This window comes from Papilio polytes, unplaced genomic scaffold (genome assembly GCF_000836215.1).
Source record: "Papilio polytes unplaced genomic scaffold, Ppol_1.0 DF822067.1, whole genome shotgun sequence".
Taxonomy (NCBI): Eukaryota; Metazoa; Arthropoda; class Insecta; order Lepidoptera; family Papilionidae; genus Papilio; species Papilio polytes.
The window spans coordinates 5,165,864-5,184,423 of record NW_013527137.1 but is presented as its reverse complement, the minus strand read 5'-3'; the positions used below and the strand labels follow the sequence as shown (position 1 = coordinate 5,184,423).

The 18,560-nt window shown below is 35.3% G+C and overlaps 1 protein-coding gene across 1 annotated transcript in view; it reads left to right on the top strand.

The window, feature by feature from the left end:
• Positions 1-8,138: 8,138 nt before the first annotated feature.
• The window catches only part of LOC106106875 (Usher syndrome type-1G protein homolog), a 13,361-nt gene continuing 2,939 nt past the window's right edge, over positions 8,139-18,560 (top strand). Inside the window, exons 1-5 of the mRNA XM_013287535.1 lie at positions 8,139-8,526; positions 15,050-15,193; positions 16,462-16,683; positions 17,062-17,288; positions 18,520-18,558. Of these exons, the coding sequence (XP_013142989.1) occupies positions 8,504-8,526; positions 15,050-15,193; positions 16,462-16,683; positions 17,062-17,288; positions 18,520-18,558 (655 nt within the window). The 5' untranslated portion in view covers positions 8,139-8,503. The remainder of the gene's footprint in view (positions 8,527-15,049; positions 15,194-16,461; positions 16,684-17,061; positions 17,289-18,519; positions 18,559-18,560) is intronic.

Sequence of the window (18,560 nt, the reverse complement as noted above, 5' to 3'; positions counted from 1 at the left end):
CAAGACAATTTCATTAAACAATTGTAGTTTTATAACGAAGATTTGCATACAAGATATATTCGAAACTAGATATGACTGATAGAGATGTATGGAAGAGCAGCACATACTGTGCCGACCCTCCATAAGGGATAAGAGCTAGATGAAGATATATTTAAAACCTGTAGGTACAGTCGTAGAAATCCCCGCCGTTCCAGTTACATAAAAATGCCTTTTTCCTTGCAACAAAACCAAATCCACGGGATAATATTAAAAAAACAATTAGCTGCGTACCACGACCTTTTTTCGTGCAGACACATCAAAAGAGCATCCTATTGGTTATTTTTCAGGTCATCATTAATGCGTTCAAACGACTAGCTTTGACCGTGGAAAATCGCCAGATTCCCCGACCATACTTTATGTTTACGAGTGTTTATAAATCGACACATTCCTTAGTAAAGTCACTTTAAAGGAACGTTATCTTAATCCTTACAAAAAATTTGATATCTCTATATTTTTCAAACGAATGAGAATTATAATACTAGCTTTCGCGCGCGACTCTGTCCGCGTAGAGTTAAAGCCTATGTGTTTTTCCAGACTATCCTCTACATTTATACCTAATTTCATCAAAATCTGTACAGCCATTTAGGCTACAAACTCTAACATCCATCCATCGAAACTTTCACATTTATAATATTAATAGTACGAGTATAGAGTATGATTGTTACACGTGTTACAATGGAAACAATAACAATACCTACCAGGCTCACTTAACACATCCTAGTACCATTTGCTTACCCCAAAACACAAAGCAATCAAAGTATCCGAATGGAATTGTAATCGCGCGCCCCCGCAACACGGCGGACGATATCGCTGAAGATCAAAATAACATTTGTACCGAAATCATTTATCAGCGCTGATTCTGTTTCCATTTGGAGTCCCCGCGCCGCCCCTAGCCCTGGCTTGTTAGCTCGCAGAATATAAGGCCACTACCTCCTTACACATGATATAGCGATTTCTCTCCCATCAATAAATCAACGTTTTTATTTATAGATTATTTTTTATTATTCAATTACTTAATTCACCGCCAGTAAATGTCTAGATATCTGTTAATTCGAGTATATTTTCAGTAAAAATTTAACAGAAATAAAAAATTAAATCTTTTTCTAGATACTAGTGCCAGTTTACATTAAAGGACAAATTAACCCCGAGGTTTATGTGATAATATAAGACAATCCTCAGGTTATGTTTATTTATATGAACCACAAACATGTCCAAAAGTGATGGCTGATGATGGCAGAATAAAAATAAAACTGGAATAAAGTCCGTGTAAATAATAAAATCGCTATCGCTTATGATTGAGTTGCAGCCTCACCCCATCGGACGGCAGACTAATGTGTTCCCGGGGAATAGCGTCTTTGTGGGGAGATCGTCATTAATACTTGTTGGTGACGACGTTTACATTAACATTTTATACTTGTATTAAACCTCGACGATTGTTATGAATACACAAACAGATTTAAATGATGCACACAATTTTTTATGTCAAAAAAAGCACGAGTCGAATATTGAATCAAATGAGTTTAAAGTTTTTGATTTTCGTTATGTTATTACAGTTTTAAAGTTTTGTAAATGACATTAAAAAAATTAAGCATCAGTATTAAAAGTAGTTGCTTCAGTTCAAAAACATGTTTAAAATATTTTTGTAATTCCATTAAAATAATAAATTCAAAAACTTCTGATTGTAAACGATTTTTTGTAGGTATAAATACGTAAATTGTATAGTGACTTTATCATCAGCAGAAAAATAAAACACGAAGTTGCAATCAACTATCGCAGTTCCCGAAATCCCGAAAATCCCGATTGCAACCGGTCATCCCCGTAACTCAATTGACGCGGCTCTTTGCCGATCTATTTTTTTCTGCCCCACAGCCAAATTCGCGCCATATTGCGACGCTCCCCATCTAAATGATAATTCGAGGGCCCTTCTTACAATAAAAATTATTGCGGCCAGTTTATTTTATTACACTTTGTATTGTATTCAAATACCCGCAAAAAGGCAACACTTGTTTTACATTTAACAAATAGTGTATTATAGTAAAACAAACCTTATTTCCAGTTCACAGGATACGTAAGATTTTTTAGGTTGCACGTGTTTTTATTACACCTTTTTCGATCGGTTGTTTTCTTATAGCTAGTGATTTCCAAGTCTTTACCCCGGCCAATTCTTTTTCCGATTACGGACAGAGGTTGGCAAATCCTTGGTGAATCTTACATTTTCTAAGGATTTACATGTTTACATTTACACTATGCTTCAACTGTTTGGACACGAATAAGTTGAATCAGCCCTTCTATTACTTATACTTATATTGGAAATCTAAAACATTCCGATGTAACTTCCTATACTAATCCGACAATTTTCAACCATATTTTCCTCATACATTAGTCCTATATTGCAATGCTAATTTTTTTACGCTGTAACCACTAGTCTATTTATTATTTGAACGTGGCTGTTGTCGTGTCGGGCACGAGCGTCGTTTGCTCAGTGGTTTAAGCACTTGACTTGTAATCTACATGTCTTGGGTTCGAATACCGCCATGTATTAATGTGATTTACGATTTTTCGCATTTTCATATGTACATAATTTACCCGACGTTCTTACGGTGATGGAAAAAATCGTGAGGAAACCGGCACATATCGGCGAAGAAATTCAAATGTGTGAAGTCAACCACCCCGCAGTGGGTCAGCGTAGTTGACTATAACCTAGTCACCCCTAACTTAGTATAGGCACCAAACCCCTCAGTGGGGACATAACAACATAGGTTTTCTCCAATGCCTTCCATAGAATTAGGTCTGGTTTCAACGTCTATATAAATCTTAAATCATAACGTCAAACGATTCAAATAAATCAATACGACATCGAGCGATGACGTGTTATTTTGCCGGCTTTGTTATTATGCTCATTTGGCATTTACACAAGGCGCTGTAATAGTCATCAACCGCAAGACAAAGCTAGCCACCCCATCGCTATCTCCCTTTCAGATCGCAATCAGTGCCGCCATGTTTGACGCCATTATGAATCAAATTCCCGCCTTTTTACATTTTTCCCATTCGCTAGGCACAAGCGTCAGATCTCACAGCCGATAACTTCTTTATTATCCTGGATGATTTTTTAATCTACGTTCGCACTCGGGTTTCACATTAGCGATTGCATTGTGTGCTGTATTCAAATAGAAATTATATTTTTTTCAAAGAACAATTCGACTAGAGTACCTGAAGTTCATAGAAACATAATTAACCCTAATCTCTTTTTAATTCTAACATAGCTAACAATGCAGGATTGTTTCGATTCCTATACGGTCAATGTTTAAACGAACATTATCAAGTAACAGGCTATAAGGTAGATAATTAGTATAAGATAACCCTAATCGTGAGATCCATTCGGTTTAATTATACTACGGCGTTGCTCATTGCTCGAGTAGCATCGAGAAGGGGGAGCCCCCCCTGCTCCAGAGAAACATAAAATAAACTTAAATAAATGTAAAAATTACTTCGACAAACTAACCTATCAACAATCCAACACAGATAATTTAGAAACGGCTAACAGCTTCATAAAAATGCGGCACATATGTAAGCACAAGCATAATCTTTGGAAAAAATAGCTACTTACCCCTCCCCTTGATCTTTGGCTAACCCCCCCTTGATTATCCGTTCGCGACACCCCATGTATGTACTCTGTCACACAAACATTTTTAAGACAGTCGCATGTTTATTCGAAAATAACTACCTTGTAGATAATTTTAAACCAAAATAACTCTGTCTGAAAACTTATGTAACACTGAATCCGCAATCCGAGGAGAAAATTGGTAAAAAAAGAAAACACAAGAATCGCGACGCAAGTTTCCGAAGTTAGTCCCTAAGTAGATTTTCCAATTTGAAACTCGTTACAATAGATGGCGGGTCTACTTCGCTCTTTTTCACTTGAACTCTGCACACGATTTATCGGCAAACTTCTACCGCGACTGGAGAATGTAAAATGTCGTTATTTATTGAGTATTCGCAATAGTTTTTTAATTAATAGAATATCGATGATGCGTTAAACTTTTAAAATTATTATAAATATTGACACAAACTTGGATTATCGGCTTCTTACATCATCGAGTTGAATGGCTACCGGCTTTAGGCTAGGACGAGGTGGGTCAACCGCTCTGGGCGCCTGACAAAAGCAACCACAGACGACATAGATGGGCGCCTTCTACGTATGGATTTGTATTGCAATTAAGGGGCGCCGTTGATATTTCGCCCAGGCCGTCGGTAATGCTAAAACCGGACTTGCTGAACTGCTTCTTCCTAACACTTCATTCATTTGATCGGGTTTTTCATACATGTTTATGGAAATTAGTTTAAAGGACTTATAAGCATCGTTTAATTACATTTGTTTACTTTGATTTTATTTTATGTCAATCTTGATTTTGTAACATTAATATCGACTTTGCAGTGTAAACACGTTGCCAAGTTAATTATTTGAGCAGCACTAGCGCTGTAATGGCGTCACTTCCGGTGCGGCCGCCATTAATGGCCATTTCCTGTTAACTTCCTGTCGCCGCTAGCGCCACGCTGCGGGCCTTTCAAGTGACTTGCGACATCATATTTATTTTAAAATGAAAATTCATATCCTTTTCTTGTTACATAACTAAGGTGCGAAAACTTCACTTTTGGTACTGACATAATTCGCAGTAGAAACAATAAGTTTACATATGGCATATATTATTATTGATCTATTAATAATTTTTGTATAATTTTACGTATAAAATCATAAACACGAAAACATTTTTAAGTATAACAATTTACTGAACAAATAACTCGAATACAGCGACACTAAATTAAAAGCCTGTACAAATTAACAAAGACTGTGTTATTTGAATTAACCTTTCAATACACTTATTATTTATGTTTTTATTGTCATTATGAATATGTTATAATTTTTTGTCTCCATTCGACACCACCTTAAGTGAGTTCCGGGCGACTTCCTGACACCCTGACTTAATGGTCCGCACTACAATGCCATAGCAAACAGTACTAAGTGGCGGAAGCAACCACTAAGTGACGAATGCCCTCAACAAGGTAACATAATATTTGATAAATCGAATAAAAGCCAAATTAACAGACATCACTTGCAAGACAAAATACAATTAAAAAAAATAAAGATATAACGTAAATGATATTTCAAGCAATTGAATGAACAAACCTTAGCGATTAATTAACACTAAAAAATGTTATTCTTAAGTTTATTTAATTAAATTGGTCCCGGGAAGATGATGGCATAGCATGGTCCTATGTTGCTATACATCTATGGAATATCAGGTTACGTCCTATATTATGTGGTAAATTCCTGAGGGTTCCAGTGAGTTTCATGGAATTCCCGGAACCCTCGCATGAGGCTGTCCACCGAGGATTTTAGTGGGTTAAACCCCACGTCTTCTCCCCAGAAGGTAGGGTATCTTTTGAAGATTTTCCTACAATACCAAAAAAAAAAGGTTTATTCAATTCAGTAATATACAGTTTTAAAGCAGTTTGTTATAATTTAAACATTCAATAATAAAAATGTGAGAAGCGAGCTACGAGCGGTTCAATTTCGCGCTGCACAGCTCGCAGCGCAGCGGAATTTTAAACAGATATTCCGATATTTTTTTACTATATTAACACGCTTGTTTGGTCATAATTTGTGACGTTATTCATGTATTGCTTGCCTCAGAACTCTAAGAGCGGCGATATTTAAAAAGATGCATCGTTAAGTTTTTATCTATTCTAAAATAAGTTATAGTGTCTAAAGATGTCTACCCGTAAAGTGTTTCTTTCGGTCGGGGTCCAGATTAAAGTTTGCGTTTTTTGCAGAAGAACCATGGGGTACTCTTTCTTAAACACAAAATATATTTAACAAATGTTATCCCAAAATGGAATTTCTAAATCTCTTCTTACGCAAGTTTAAGTAAATATTTATTTTCACTAAACTCATTGTAATTATGTTATTTAGTTGATATGCAATATCATAATAATACACTTAAAACTATGTAAAATTTGCCGCAACTGAAAATTAGTCAATGAGCTTTGAATGATAATTGTATCAAATTGAAAAACAATTATGTTCTAGTGCACGCGAGCACCGCTGTATATTTTTACCACCTAATTATTACCGATTGAAAATATAAATGCGCAGTAAGCGATGCAACGACAGCCCTCATTATCGCGCTCCCAGTTTCAACTCAATGATGTTAAATGAGCCAAACCACAAAATGCGAATATGGCGCTGGCCGCTTCACCATTATATTGATTTCGACGCCATTAAAACGAACCGGAAATTAAAAAGAAATAAAAACATATTGCCTTCCCGCGTGCACCGAACTTCACCCAATTTGTACATGTTCCGTTTTCGAACGACGCCGCCATTTTCGACAAAACAGAAACGTCACAATTGACGTTTGCACTTTTTAAATTCTATGCTCTATGGAAGTGAGGTTATAGTTCAAATCATATTGAAACTTTTTGGTGATAACGCTTGACATTTCTCGTAATATAGGGTAGGTAGATTTTATTTGGCGTGCCATTATTGTCAGCATGATATGATTATTATATTATTGGGCGATAAACGGGCATAAAAAAGACATATCGCGTCGGGGCAATCATCTCGAGCGAGGATTACGATGTTATTACACTGTTTCGTGTGGATTTATCGGAACGAGCCGCTCTAATTAGGTTTGTGAAGCGTACACAGGGAGTCCATTAATCATCGGCTTAGAAATTAGACGCCGGCATTAGTTGCCAGTTGCCACTATATTACATTAAAATATTATTACATTACTTTTATATTAGTCATAAAATGAAAGGAGTTGTGTTTATTATTTTCTTTACTAAATAGGTACAAGATTTATCTATTATTATTAAATCTGATAATTTAATTTTAAAAATACTATTCCCTAATAAAGATTTACGATCTTTTGGGTTTCTCAGAGTTTACTTGAATTTGATCAAAAATATACTACTACCTAACCCATATTACTGAAATTATAGTTTATGACCCTTACATATTTTCCTTTTGACTGGAGTTTTTCAAGTCGATATCTCGCATGTCGTATATCACATGTGTGATGCCATGCTACAACACAATTCAATATCGTCACGTAATATTCTGATACAATTTTCGAGAATGTTTTCTTTTTATTGGAGCAATAATAGTTCAGTAACTTTAACCTTTATATGACGATTGAGTTTTAAAATTGTTTGCTCACCAACACGCACTTTACCATCTTGATGAGTGTTGATGAACGATAAAGTAAGGTATACTTAAATCAATTGTTATTGATCTGCTAATAATAATGTGTAATAATTGATTTTAATTAAATATATTTAACTCTTTATATACAGAGCAATTTGCTTCAGCTTAACAAATGACTTTTCCACCGGTAAAAGGATCGTCCTCCAATAAATTGGCGGCAAAATGTGACAGCCTGGAGTACTACATGAAAAACACATTAGACAGCGTAATGGCATTAATGGACGACAAATATTTGCATTGCCACCAATTGATAACGCTCGAGTGCTGAGCCCGGCTTTAGATACAAAAGTTATTTATTGTGCGCCTTTTTCCATTAAGTGCTTAACTTTAATAGAAAATTTGTAATTATGATGTCACCATAGTGAGGCTCGACGATGTTGGTCACAATGGTTGCGGTAACAAAACTTACACCCTAAACGAAGACAAGTAGAATACAATATTAGTAAATAACTTGGTAATTTTAAGTGTTGAGTACATAGAGATTAGGATGATATCATAACTTACTTATGAGGCTTAATTTGAGAAGAATATAGTCACACAAATTTTTAACGAGTGGTGACATTTTGTTTATTTGATAATGAACCTTTTATTTCCCGACAATTCTAAAAAAAAAAGTCGGCTACTGCCATCTAGTGTTCAGTAGCAAATACTGAAAATCTTTGCCGTGAAACTACGTCCTACTAGATGTCGCTGTTTTCAACTTTAATACGTTGTTTAAAAATGTCAAATTATTGCCAATAGATGGCGCTTGAGCCAACTAATGTTAAGTGCAACGACTCGTTGACAGCTACGTTCAGACTTGTTTGACAAGTGTTCGTTTTTTACCAGATGCATGCAAACGTAGCGCGGTTGAAGTTGCTTGTGTTTTATTTTGTTAAATATTTGCGTCAAACGTGTTTTACACCTGTGTCAATTTATCAAAGACATTTAATTTGAAATATTGTTATGGTTAAAAATTCTATACTGTGAGTTCGCTTCTTTGGTGTTATTGTTTGGGCGAATTATGTGAAAAGTAATCTAAGTTTTTGGACGTATTGAGGTGTGAAGTGTGACAAAATACTTTCTCGTATTATCAATTTCGCGCTACTCGAAAAGCGAATTCCCCGAAAATGAGTTAAACAAACTTTTATTTAACTTAAATATTTAGTTTATGGATTATTACAACTTGGACTTTTGTGTATTTTACTATATAAAATGACGACGGACAGATTTCATAAGTAAGTACAGAATTTAATTTAAGGATACTTAAACAATGTCTGCCTGCTTTACAAATAGATAAGATTATAACAATGATTGTATATCAATGAAATGATTTATTTCGTGTCAATTGTTGACAAGAGAAATTAATATGTTTATATCTATAATAGTAAACAAATTCGCAGACTATCTCCAAAGCAAATATTTGCGTCAACGCACACACTAAGAAATAGTAACAATTTCATCACCAATAATAACGATAATTATTCATGGTGTCTCAATATCAATGAACAAAAGTTATTCAATATATACTGTGTCTGATACAATTTTGTAAACAATGTCTACCTCGAAAGATAAAATTTCTATTGTCGAATACCTTTAAAATGAGAACTTTCATATGTTTTACTTAGTATTTTTTGTTTGTATACTGTACTAAATTTTGATAAATTTATCTACAATCACTATGAACAAAAAATACGTGAGAATTTTTTCCGTCTAAAATGAGCAAGCTATTGAAGAGTTTTTTACGCGTACAATACAATAAGGTGTCAGTGCTCCGATATATTGTACTCGTATATTGTATTAATGTTAAAACAATCAGTGTAACCCTGAGCTGATCTGAACCTGGTTCAATTCAATGTTACGATTCTCGGAAGCGGCAGGAGACACGCTCGGACGATGTCGGTTCAACGTACTGACATGACGTGACGTACCCGAATGTGTTAACATATTTAACTGATTTCCATTGTTGAAATTTACATGTAAGAAATACCTTATCAATATCAGCTGTCCAACCGGGACATCTTAGCCATTTTTTTCCTGTGTAAGTAATTCCTTTCCAACCGAATTATTAAGTAATCAAGATTAATGTTTAGTTTTATTTAGATGGCTCATACTGCCGATTTTACTTGAAAGTAGTATCAGTGGTGGAGAAATTGAGAAGCAAAATGTTAGCGTGGTATGGACATGTTATGCAACAAGACGATGGAGAAATAAACCAGAAAGTGTTAAGATCTAATGTGGATGGCTACAAAAGACCGAAGGAAGTATGGATGGATTGTGTGAAAGATGCTTAAGAAAAGAGTGGATTCAGATATGACGGCAGATAGAGAAATATGGAAGAGCAGCACATACTGTGCCGACCCTCCGTACTACATGAAGTCTTATCTAGTTTTATGCCTGCAAATATCGTTGTTAACAACTGAGTCTATAAAAACAAAACAATCTCTTACAACAGGAAAGGTAAAAATAGGTGAGCTAGCCTTTAGAAATGCGAGACGATTTTCACAGACGTCCGGACTAACCTGTCTTTGGCAACTTGATATGTGTACGACTGTTTTGGTTTGGTGAAAACCCGCAACTTGTCGATGTAAAACTAAGTCAATGGTTTCTATTTAACTTTGACAAATAAGTTATGTCTTTAGTAGTTTTGTAATAGATGTGAAAATTGCGATGATCTTGTAAAACAAAAAAAAATTTCAAAGAATCAGTCAGAATCAGTTTTATAAAATCTTTTTATAGAAATTATATACAAGAAAATTATAGAGTCTTTGAACTACACTAGGTAAATTTTAGTAAGCGCAAAATTAGGTAAACCTACATTGAGATGCAATAGCATTTTTCTGCGCCGTTATCAGAAGACTGTCGATATCGTGATTGACGATATTCGTAAATCTTACTAATATTATAAATGCGAAAGTTTAGATGGATGGATGGATAGATGCATGCATGGATGGATGTTTATTAGCGTTTGTAGCCTAAACGGTTGAACGGATCTCCATGAAATTTGACATAGATTTAGAGCATAGTCGGGAAAAACACATAGTAGTCGGAAGAACTTTTTATACCGGAAATAGTTACGGTTCCCGTGGTATTCATTAATTTAGTTTTTTTATGTTTACTCGATCATTCTGCCACGGTTCAACATATCTTATTGAAATTTGGCACAGATATAAAACAAATTCTGGAGTACAAATTGGATAAACTTCATCCCCGAGAAATGTCCGGTTCCCGAGGGATACGTAGCTATTTGTAATTTATATAGTTAGTATGTTTTCTTATACTACGCAGACGAAGTTGCGGGCAACAGCTCTTTCATAATAATCTTCTCTTGTTTAGGATGTCGATATTCACAAGACAAAGTAACGATAGTTCTCCTTACCAATTTAATTTATAAACTGGATCGTATCGAAGTCGTAACCATTACATCGCGATGTATTTGATGTGCGTCACTTAATGCACAATTTAACATGCAATTAAATTATAAAGTTAAACAGCCAGTAATTACATGAATAACTTTATCTTTATATCAATTGAAAAATTGATTACGATAGGTATTTCGAGTAATTTCAGTGACGTCATCGTAGTAGAGTCAGTGATAACGACTACAAGTATAACTTCGTAATTAACTTTTAATTTTCACTGTTTTCTTATAAAAATCGGATGTAAAGGAGATTTGGACGAAGTAACGGCCCGAGCCGAGGCTCCTGTAGGAAGCCATCGAGCTTAGGCTGAGCGCCATACGCGTTCGGCCACCTCAAGCCCGGTGGAGCTGTGAGCCTCTTCAAGGCAGTGACAAAACAGTCACAAAAAAAAGTGATATTTGGAAATGAGGATTCTTCCTCCTATTCCTTCTGGAAGCAGACAGAAGTAGTTCTTTTTTAATATGTCCTTTCCTGTCTATTATTATATGCCTGTTTTATGATTAAAGTTATAGAACATTACGTAAACTTATTCCTCGTTTAGCGCTTCGAACAAAAACGTTGGATCCGGGTCCATAATATTGCAATATACCACTAAAATTGTACAAATAATTTGTCGCCACAATACCAGCATATCAAGCCCGCACCTTCACGCTCGCCTGGGCCAGGTAAAGAGGGTAAAAATGTACGTTACGTAACGTTGCAATTAAACCTTTACGGCCGTTGGTTTAGAAACTAAATTCCGATTGGCGTGAAATCGTTATCGATTGTATGCACTAACATTGCCAGGTGTCAAGTTACCAGTTGCTAGGCAATGGTTGCGATGCTGGCAACACTAATTAGGCTGCACAACAATGGCTTCATAAAGCTAGATAAAACTACAATATACTCACGTCCGTAACACAGAAGGGTAGGCATAGACCACGAACTTCCATTCCTCGCGGTTCTGACTCATAGTTATGTGTATAAAAACTGTTATTTTATAATAGTTTTTAGACATTTCTGTGCGTAAACGAATAGCAAAAGTTAATGCCTCTTTAATTATTTTGACGCTAAAAAGATATCTAATTGATTCAAAATAGGAAAGATTAATTTTATCATTTCCACGATCTTATCATAAAATCAAATGACCCAGGCCTAGCCGATAAGATAACAATCTTGTTAAAAGATTTATTTTATGACAAATATAACAATTGAACTACATTGAAAAGTCGCATGACGTCACAATGAATACAACTAATAAATTTAAAAAAAAAAATCATTTTTACCTTTGAGACTATTGGATATAGTAATACATAGTTTATTAATTGAAATAGATTGATTTTGCAGTGACGGTTACAGTCGCTTTACTGTTAAGTCGGATGTTATTCTCCAAACATAACAAGCTCTGTGTAAACAATTACATTATTTACAATCAAAACCTCATACAAATACATATTGTAAAAGGGAGATACTTGAGAAACTGACGGGCAAATACGGACAGTGGAATTCTACACTAAAATCCAAACACCGTTGAAAAGTACATTAAACCAATGCAATTGCTTTTAGATGGTGTTAAAATATGCTTCATAGTTTCTATTTGTTAAGTTAATTGTTGCTTAAAAATACAATAGGCTCTAAAACGCATTGTATTATTTCCTAAAACAATACGAAACAATTTCATCGTGTAACGCTAATTCTACAACGTAGGTAATTCCTATCGCCACTTTATCTAAATAGATAAGTGAAATTTTTGTTGTACACCGCCTTAGATAAATAACGTCCGTATTTAGCAAAAATAAAGTACTAATAATACTTTAAATACATAATAATCGATTCTTTATAAGGAAGTTTGAGAGTAGCCCCCGTAGTAGAGAAGGTAAGGAGTAAAAGGTTAGCATGGTATGGGCATGTTATGGGGAGGGATGAATCTCATGTTACAAGGAGAACGTTAGTTATGAGTGTGGAAGGGTACATCGGTAGAGGTAGACCTAGAAAGAGATGGATGGATTGTGTAAAGGTGACATGATCAAAAATGGAGTGATGACTGAGATGACGTATGATAGAGTTATATGGAGGACAAAAACCTGTTGCGCCGACCCTACAGGAGTAGGATAATGAGATGATGATGATAAGGATCCAAAGATTATTTAAAACTAGCTGTTCCCGTGCGGTTTTATCCGCATGAAATTATGAAAGTTTCATTTTATTGTTTACATTTCTCAAATTATCAATAGCAAATATCAAACTCACATGACTGACGTTGGCAATCTTGTTTCCTTAATGTTGGCACCACCTTATGGTCTCTTCCTACATTAGGGTTTTTATCCAAAACATTTACCCCCTTAAATGAATGGCGCGAAAATTCATAGCCTAAAGCGTAACGTAAGTGTAGGGCTTTTTATAAAAAAAAGGATTATTAAAATATATGCTGTGATTGCTGACATCTTAGGTAATAAAGAAGTGTGTGTTTACGCTTTATTATAATAGTATAGTTATAAGTATATAGTATAGATATTTTATTGGATAAAGACCAAAAGATCGCTCACTAAATAGTCGCTTACATTTGCGATTTCCTTAAGGCCTGTTTTTAAGCTACTATTAGTCAAACATTTTACAACCTTGTGACGTATTTGATAACAGGAGTACAATAAACTTTATTGTGATATTCTATTGTCTTTTACGTCTATTTCCTTGATAAAGCGCTATCGTTAAATAGAATAAGTGATCAACAATTATGTTCCCATTAGACAACTTTCGATTTTTGCCATTGCTGATCGAAAGGTCAAAAATGTATGGAACTGACAATAACATTTGATAAGTCACGTACTTGTCACGAATTCATCTTTATCTATACTATTATAATAAAGTGTAAACACACGCATCTTTGTTGCCTAAGATGCCAGCACCTACAGTATTTTTTTGAATAATTCTTTTTTCAATAAAAAGCCCTACACTTACGTCACACTATAGGCTATATATTTCACGCCATTAAACTTAAAGTAAAATATTTTGGATAAAAACCCTAATGTGGGAAAGAGACCATAAGTTGCTGCCAACATCAAGGAAGCAAGGTTGTCATCATGTCATGTCATTTTGACATTTGTAATTGATGATTTGACAAATGTAAACAATGAAATAAAATTTTCATAATTTCATGCGATTGAAGTCGCACGGGAACAGCTAGTTCCTATATAAATTGACCTCATTTTATCGATTCTACAAGCGACATCGCTAATCGAAAGACACTTTGTCTAGAGGGGCAGTTGTTTCTTGAACTGCGATAAAATAGTCACAAGAAATACCTTACAATTTGTTTTAATAATACTAACGTTGACTCCTGGAACTCGTGCAGAATTACGAGCAAACCTTTAACTAAACTATCGCATAACTGTTGTGCGATTGTCGATTGTTCCTAGCCAATTTAACTGTTTAGTTGCACAATTAAATCGAGTAGTATGCGCACCTCCATACAAGCTTAAAGGAATCAAAGCGTGACTAAACAGTTGTGCGATAGTTTAGTCAAAGGTGTTCACGCGCTCTTAAATAGTTTTACTAAAAAGTACTAACGAAAACTTATGCAAAATTACGCACTTTAACTGTCGACTTGAAAAAAAACAACAGCTAAGGAACTATACCTAAATGCAGTATTAACATGGGCGATGCTAGCCGATGCTAGATAATCGCAGAGAAACATCTAGAAGAGATGGAAATCAGCACCATTGGTAAAATATTATGTAACTATAGATTTGATATGGTCTCACTTTTGCTATGACCTGCAGTATAGCAATAACATTGTTACTAGACACAAATTAGAGCAGTTCACACGTGCGCCGTAACCGCGCCAAGTGAAAGTCATTTAGATTAACTGTTTTTTTTTATTGTATTCCACCTTGACGTTCGTTATTTTTGATAACGTAAATTTTATCTTTTTATTTTGGAATCGAATGATAGTTTTTTCTAGAAATACCAGAACGTAAACGATGAATTCTCATTATATTAATAGTAAATGGGTTTTAGTGAATTTTATGAGCTAAGTTTGGACTTAGAATTGGTCTTATTGTTGATTTTGTTTCGTTAATTACGAGTATGTTTTGGTTCTTATTTTTATGTGATTGCAGTTTCTCGGTAAAAAATATTTATTATCTATGTTTCATAATGTGTGCCATTCTGTCAATTGTGTAGGGTAGTTAGTAATTTGTTAGGAATTATAATCAACATCTCACTAACAGTATTTAGCTGTTTATCTTAAAAAATGGATTTTTATAAAACAGGTCGGAGTATATAGGTGATGCAAATGTACGTATTATGTGAGTGTACATTAAATTAGACTGACTATATTATTATAAATGGCAATTCGCAGGGCAGCCAAAGACGGTCTACTGGACGTGCTGCGCGAGGCGACACGAAAAGAGTGCAACAATAAGGACGAGTCTGGAATGACACCTACTCTTTGGGCAGCGTTCGAAGGTCATATCTCTGCTCTGCGGTTGCTCTGTGGCAGAGGGTACGTACAGATACCTACAGAGTTTCCATAAGTGAGTTAAAGAAGTAATTAATATGTCGACAGTGCAGTACTATGTGAAAAGATCTTGGTATAATCTCCCTTTTCTCATTTGCAACTAAATTTGAATAATAAAGTGACTTATCAAATAATTAGTTATGTGTAGACAATCTCATATCTCACCGTCACTTTCACGCATTCTCGCGATAACTAAACTAAGCTATTTACAATACACGCGCTGAGTGTTGCTTGTCACTAATCGCATGTTATGAGCCGTTTATCTACGCAATGTCCACTTTCTTAGACCAGTCGCATGTTGGATATATCATAACAAAAAATTAACACAATGCAAACCTCTACTAACTATCATTAGATTATTAGAATGAAGACCTTATTTGGATGAAACGGACCTACCAAATACTAAATAGAAATATCGAATATCCGAAGAAAATAGTGAAATCTTTTAAGAGATCTCGGAAAAAATTTAATAGGTTATGTAAGAGTTACAACTCTTCTTCGACTGGTATGTTAGTGGATATACAATATTTGAAATTTATAGTATAGCGGTTTGTGTGGCAAAGTCCTTATAGCTCGATTTCACTTTCATCGCAATGAATTAACCGCTGTTTACGCTGAATTAACTCATTAACCTGCCGCGTGGGGTCATGTGGCTCGTTCACAACCAACACTTTCTTTAGCTTCAAGTCTTTTGCTACGTGATGCAATTTCTCATGACTACATAGTCTAGGAGTTACTGCTGTAGAGTTATCAGTGTCGGTGTACTTTTATAATTCATGATTATTTTGCAATTACATTTTTTATAACATAAGGTGGCAAACGAGCAAGCGGCCACCTCAATCCGCCAAAATGGCGAAGAGAGCGCTGCCCATAGACATCCGCAATTTCAGATGCGTTGCCTACCCTTATCCGACGGAGGAGGAGACGTACACAAAGAGGATATTTCCCCTTCCTATTCATATCCTCCACCGTCAAATCCACTTCCTCTTACCATCCTCTTCTTATAAGAAAAGGGTGGTAAAGAGAAAGGGACTAAAGTACAATAGAAAAATGTTACTAAACTATCTTGATCAGTTGTTTAATATTTTGAGAGTGAAATTAATAATACCGTTGTGCCTGAGAAAAATTGCGAAACCGATTCAGAGCATTGTGAATTATCTATCAATACTAGACCCATACCAATTTAAAAAATACACAATAATTATATTGTATATCCTGTTCGTCTGTTAATTGTAGCATAAATTAAATTCCAGTGGTGAACCAGACAAAGCGGATTATTTCGGTAACACAGCACTCCATCTAGCGGCGGCGCGCGGTCATAAGGAGTGTGTGACATTCCTCGTTAACTTCGGTGCTAACCCATACGCGGTAGATGTGGACGGCCACACCGCGCAGGAGCTGGCCGCCATCAACAACCGGGAGGATATCCTGCGCCTCCTCGATCAGGCCACCGCCAAGCTAGAGAACACTGACAAGTGAGTTACGATATTCTAGAAGTCACAATAGGAAAAGTACCCTATAAAATTCATATGACTTGCGTCTTAAGCCTTTAAATTGCTTTGGCTTTAATATAACTAATATTATAAATGTGAAAGTTTAGATAGTTGGATGTTTGTTAGAGTTTATAGCCTAAACTGCTCAACGGATCTTGATGATATTTGGCATAGATGTAGAGGATAGTCTGAAAGAACAAGTAGGCTACTTTCTCTTGGTTTTTTAATTACACGCGTAGGGAGTCGCGGGCAAAGTCTAGTAATAATACATTTACAAATACAATATAAGAAAATAGCAACTTCTAGATGACTAAAATTAGACTGAGTAGACAAAAAAGCAAGTGTCATATATTTTTACAGGAAGAAAGCAAAATCATTAAAAGAGAAGGCTCGAAAAGACCATGAGAAAATGCAAAAGCAATACGCGAAAAGACAGAGCAAAGCAGAAGTTATAGCGGAGAAGGAATTGAAGAAACTGACAAAAGACTGGGATCAGGGTTACACTGAGGAGGTGTCGACGATGCCGCACCGCCCCAGCAACGTGCTCATGGCGCTCAAACAGAGGATGATCCGGTCTACTAGTCAAGGTAAGCGGAACTAACTAACTAACACTGGAAACAGCAGGTATAAGTATAGACTAGAACTAGCTATTCACTAGTCAAGGTCAACTCAAGTCTGGAAACAAAGGTCTACTAGTCAAGGTAAGCGGACTAACACTGGAAGCAGCAGGTGAGAAAATAGACTGGAATTAGCTATTCACTAGTTAAAAGTCAACTCAAGTTTGGAAACAAAGGTCTACTAGTCAAGGTAAGCGGTCTAACACTGGAAGCAGCATGTGAGAAAAATAGACTGGAATTAGCTATTTACTAGTCAACAGTCAACTCAAGTCTGCAAACAAAGGTCTACTAGTCAAGGTAAGTGGACTAACACTGGAAGTAGCAGGTGAGAAAATAGACTGGAATTAGTTATTCACTAGTCAAAAGTCAACTCAAGTCTGGAAACAAAGGTCTGCTAGTCAAGGTAAGCGGAGTAACACTAGAAACAGCAGGTAAAAGTATAGACTGGAACTAGCTATTCACTAGTCAAAGTCAACTTAAGTCTGAAAACCAAGGTCTACTAGTCAAATTACTGTCAGTAGTGGTCTAGAGATCACCTAGTCAAGGCAAGAGTACAAAAACTATGACCAGCAATTCACTAATAATGGTATAATGACATAGATTGTAAGAGATAAGATATCCGAAATGATAGCATTGATAGAATCGTTCATAGTTTCCATCAATCTTGCTGTTAACGGAAGTTTTACAAGTTAGTTTATCAAATCATAGTGTGTATTTTTTATCTAAAACGCCTTTCGGTTGTTTTATATTTTGTTACGTAAATATGTTCTTCAAAATATATGCGTGCTAGAGAAATTTAATGACTTATATTTAATTTTATACAAGAAATACTGCTTTCTTTTTTTATTATATTTCATAATTAAGGGAATTTTCCGAATACCAAAACCATAACTCAGCTGAACACGCGTTTTACGGTTTTATTTGGCTTACTAGTCTATACTCCATACTAATATTACAAACAGGAAAGATTTGTATTTTTGTATGTATGTAATAACTCAAAAACTACTGGGCCGATTTCAAAAATTCTTTTACCATTAAAAAGCTACGTTATCAGTAAGCAATGTATTCTATATTTCTTATCATTTTTTTATTTCACGCGGGCGTAGTCTCGAGCAACAGCTAGTGATTAGTGCTAGTGATTGAAACATAATAGAACTATTTTAGTGTAATGAATTCAATATTAAAATATTTGTATTTACAGGTAACTTGCTGTCGGAGGAGCAGCCGCGGCCGACGTACAGC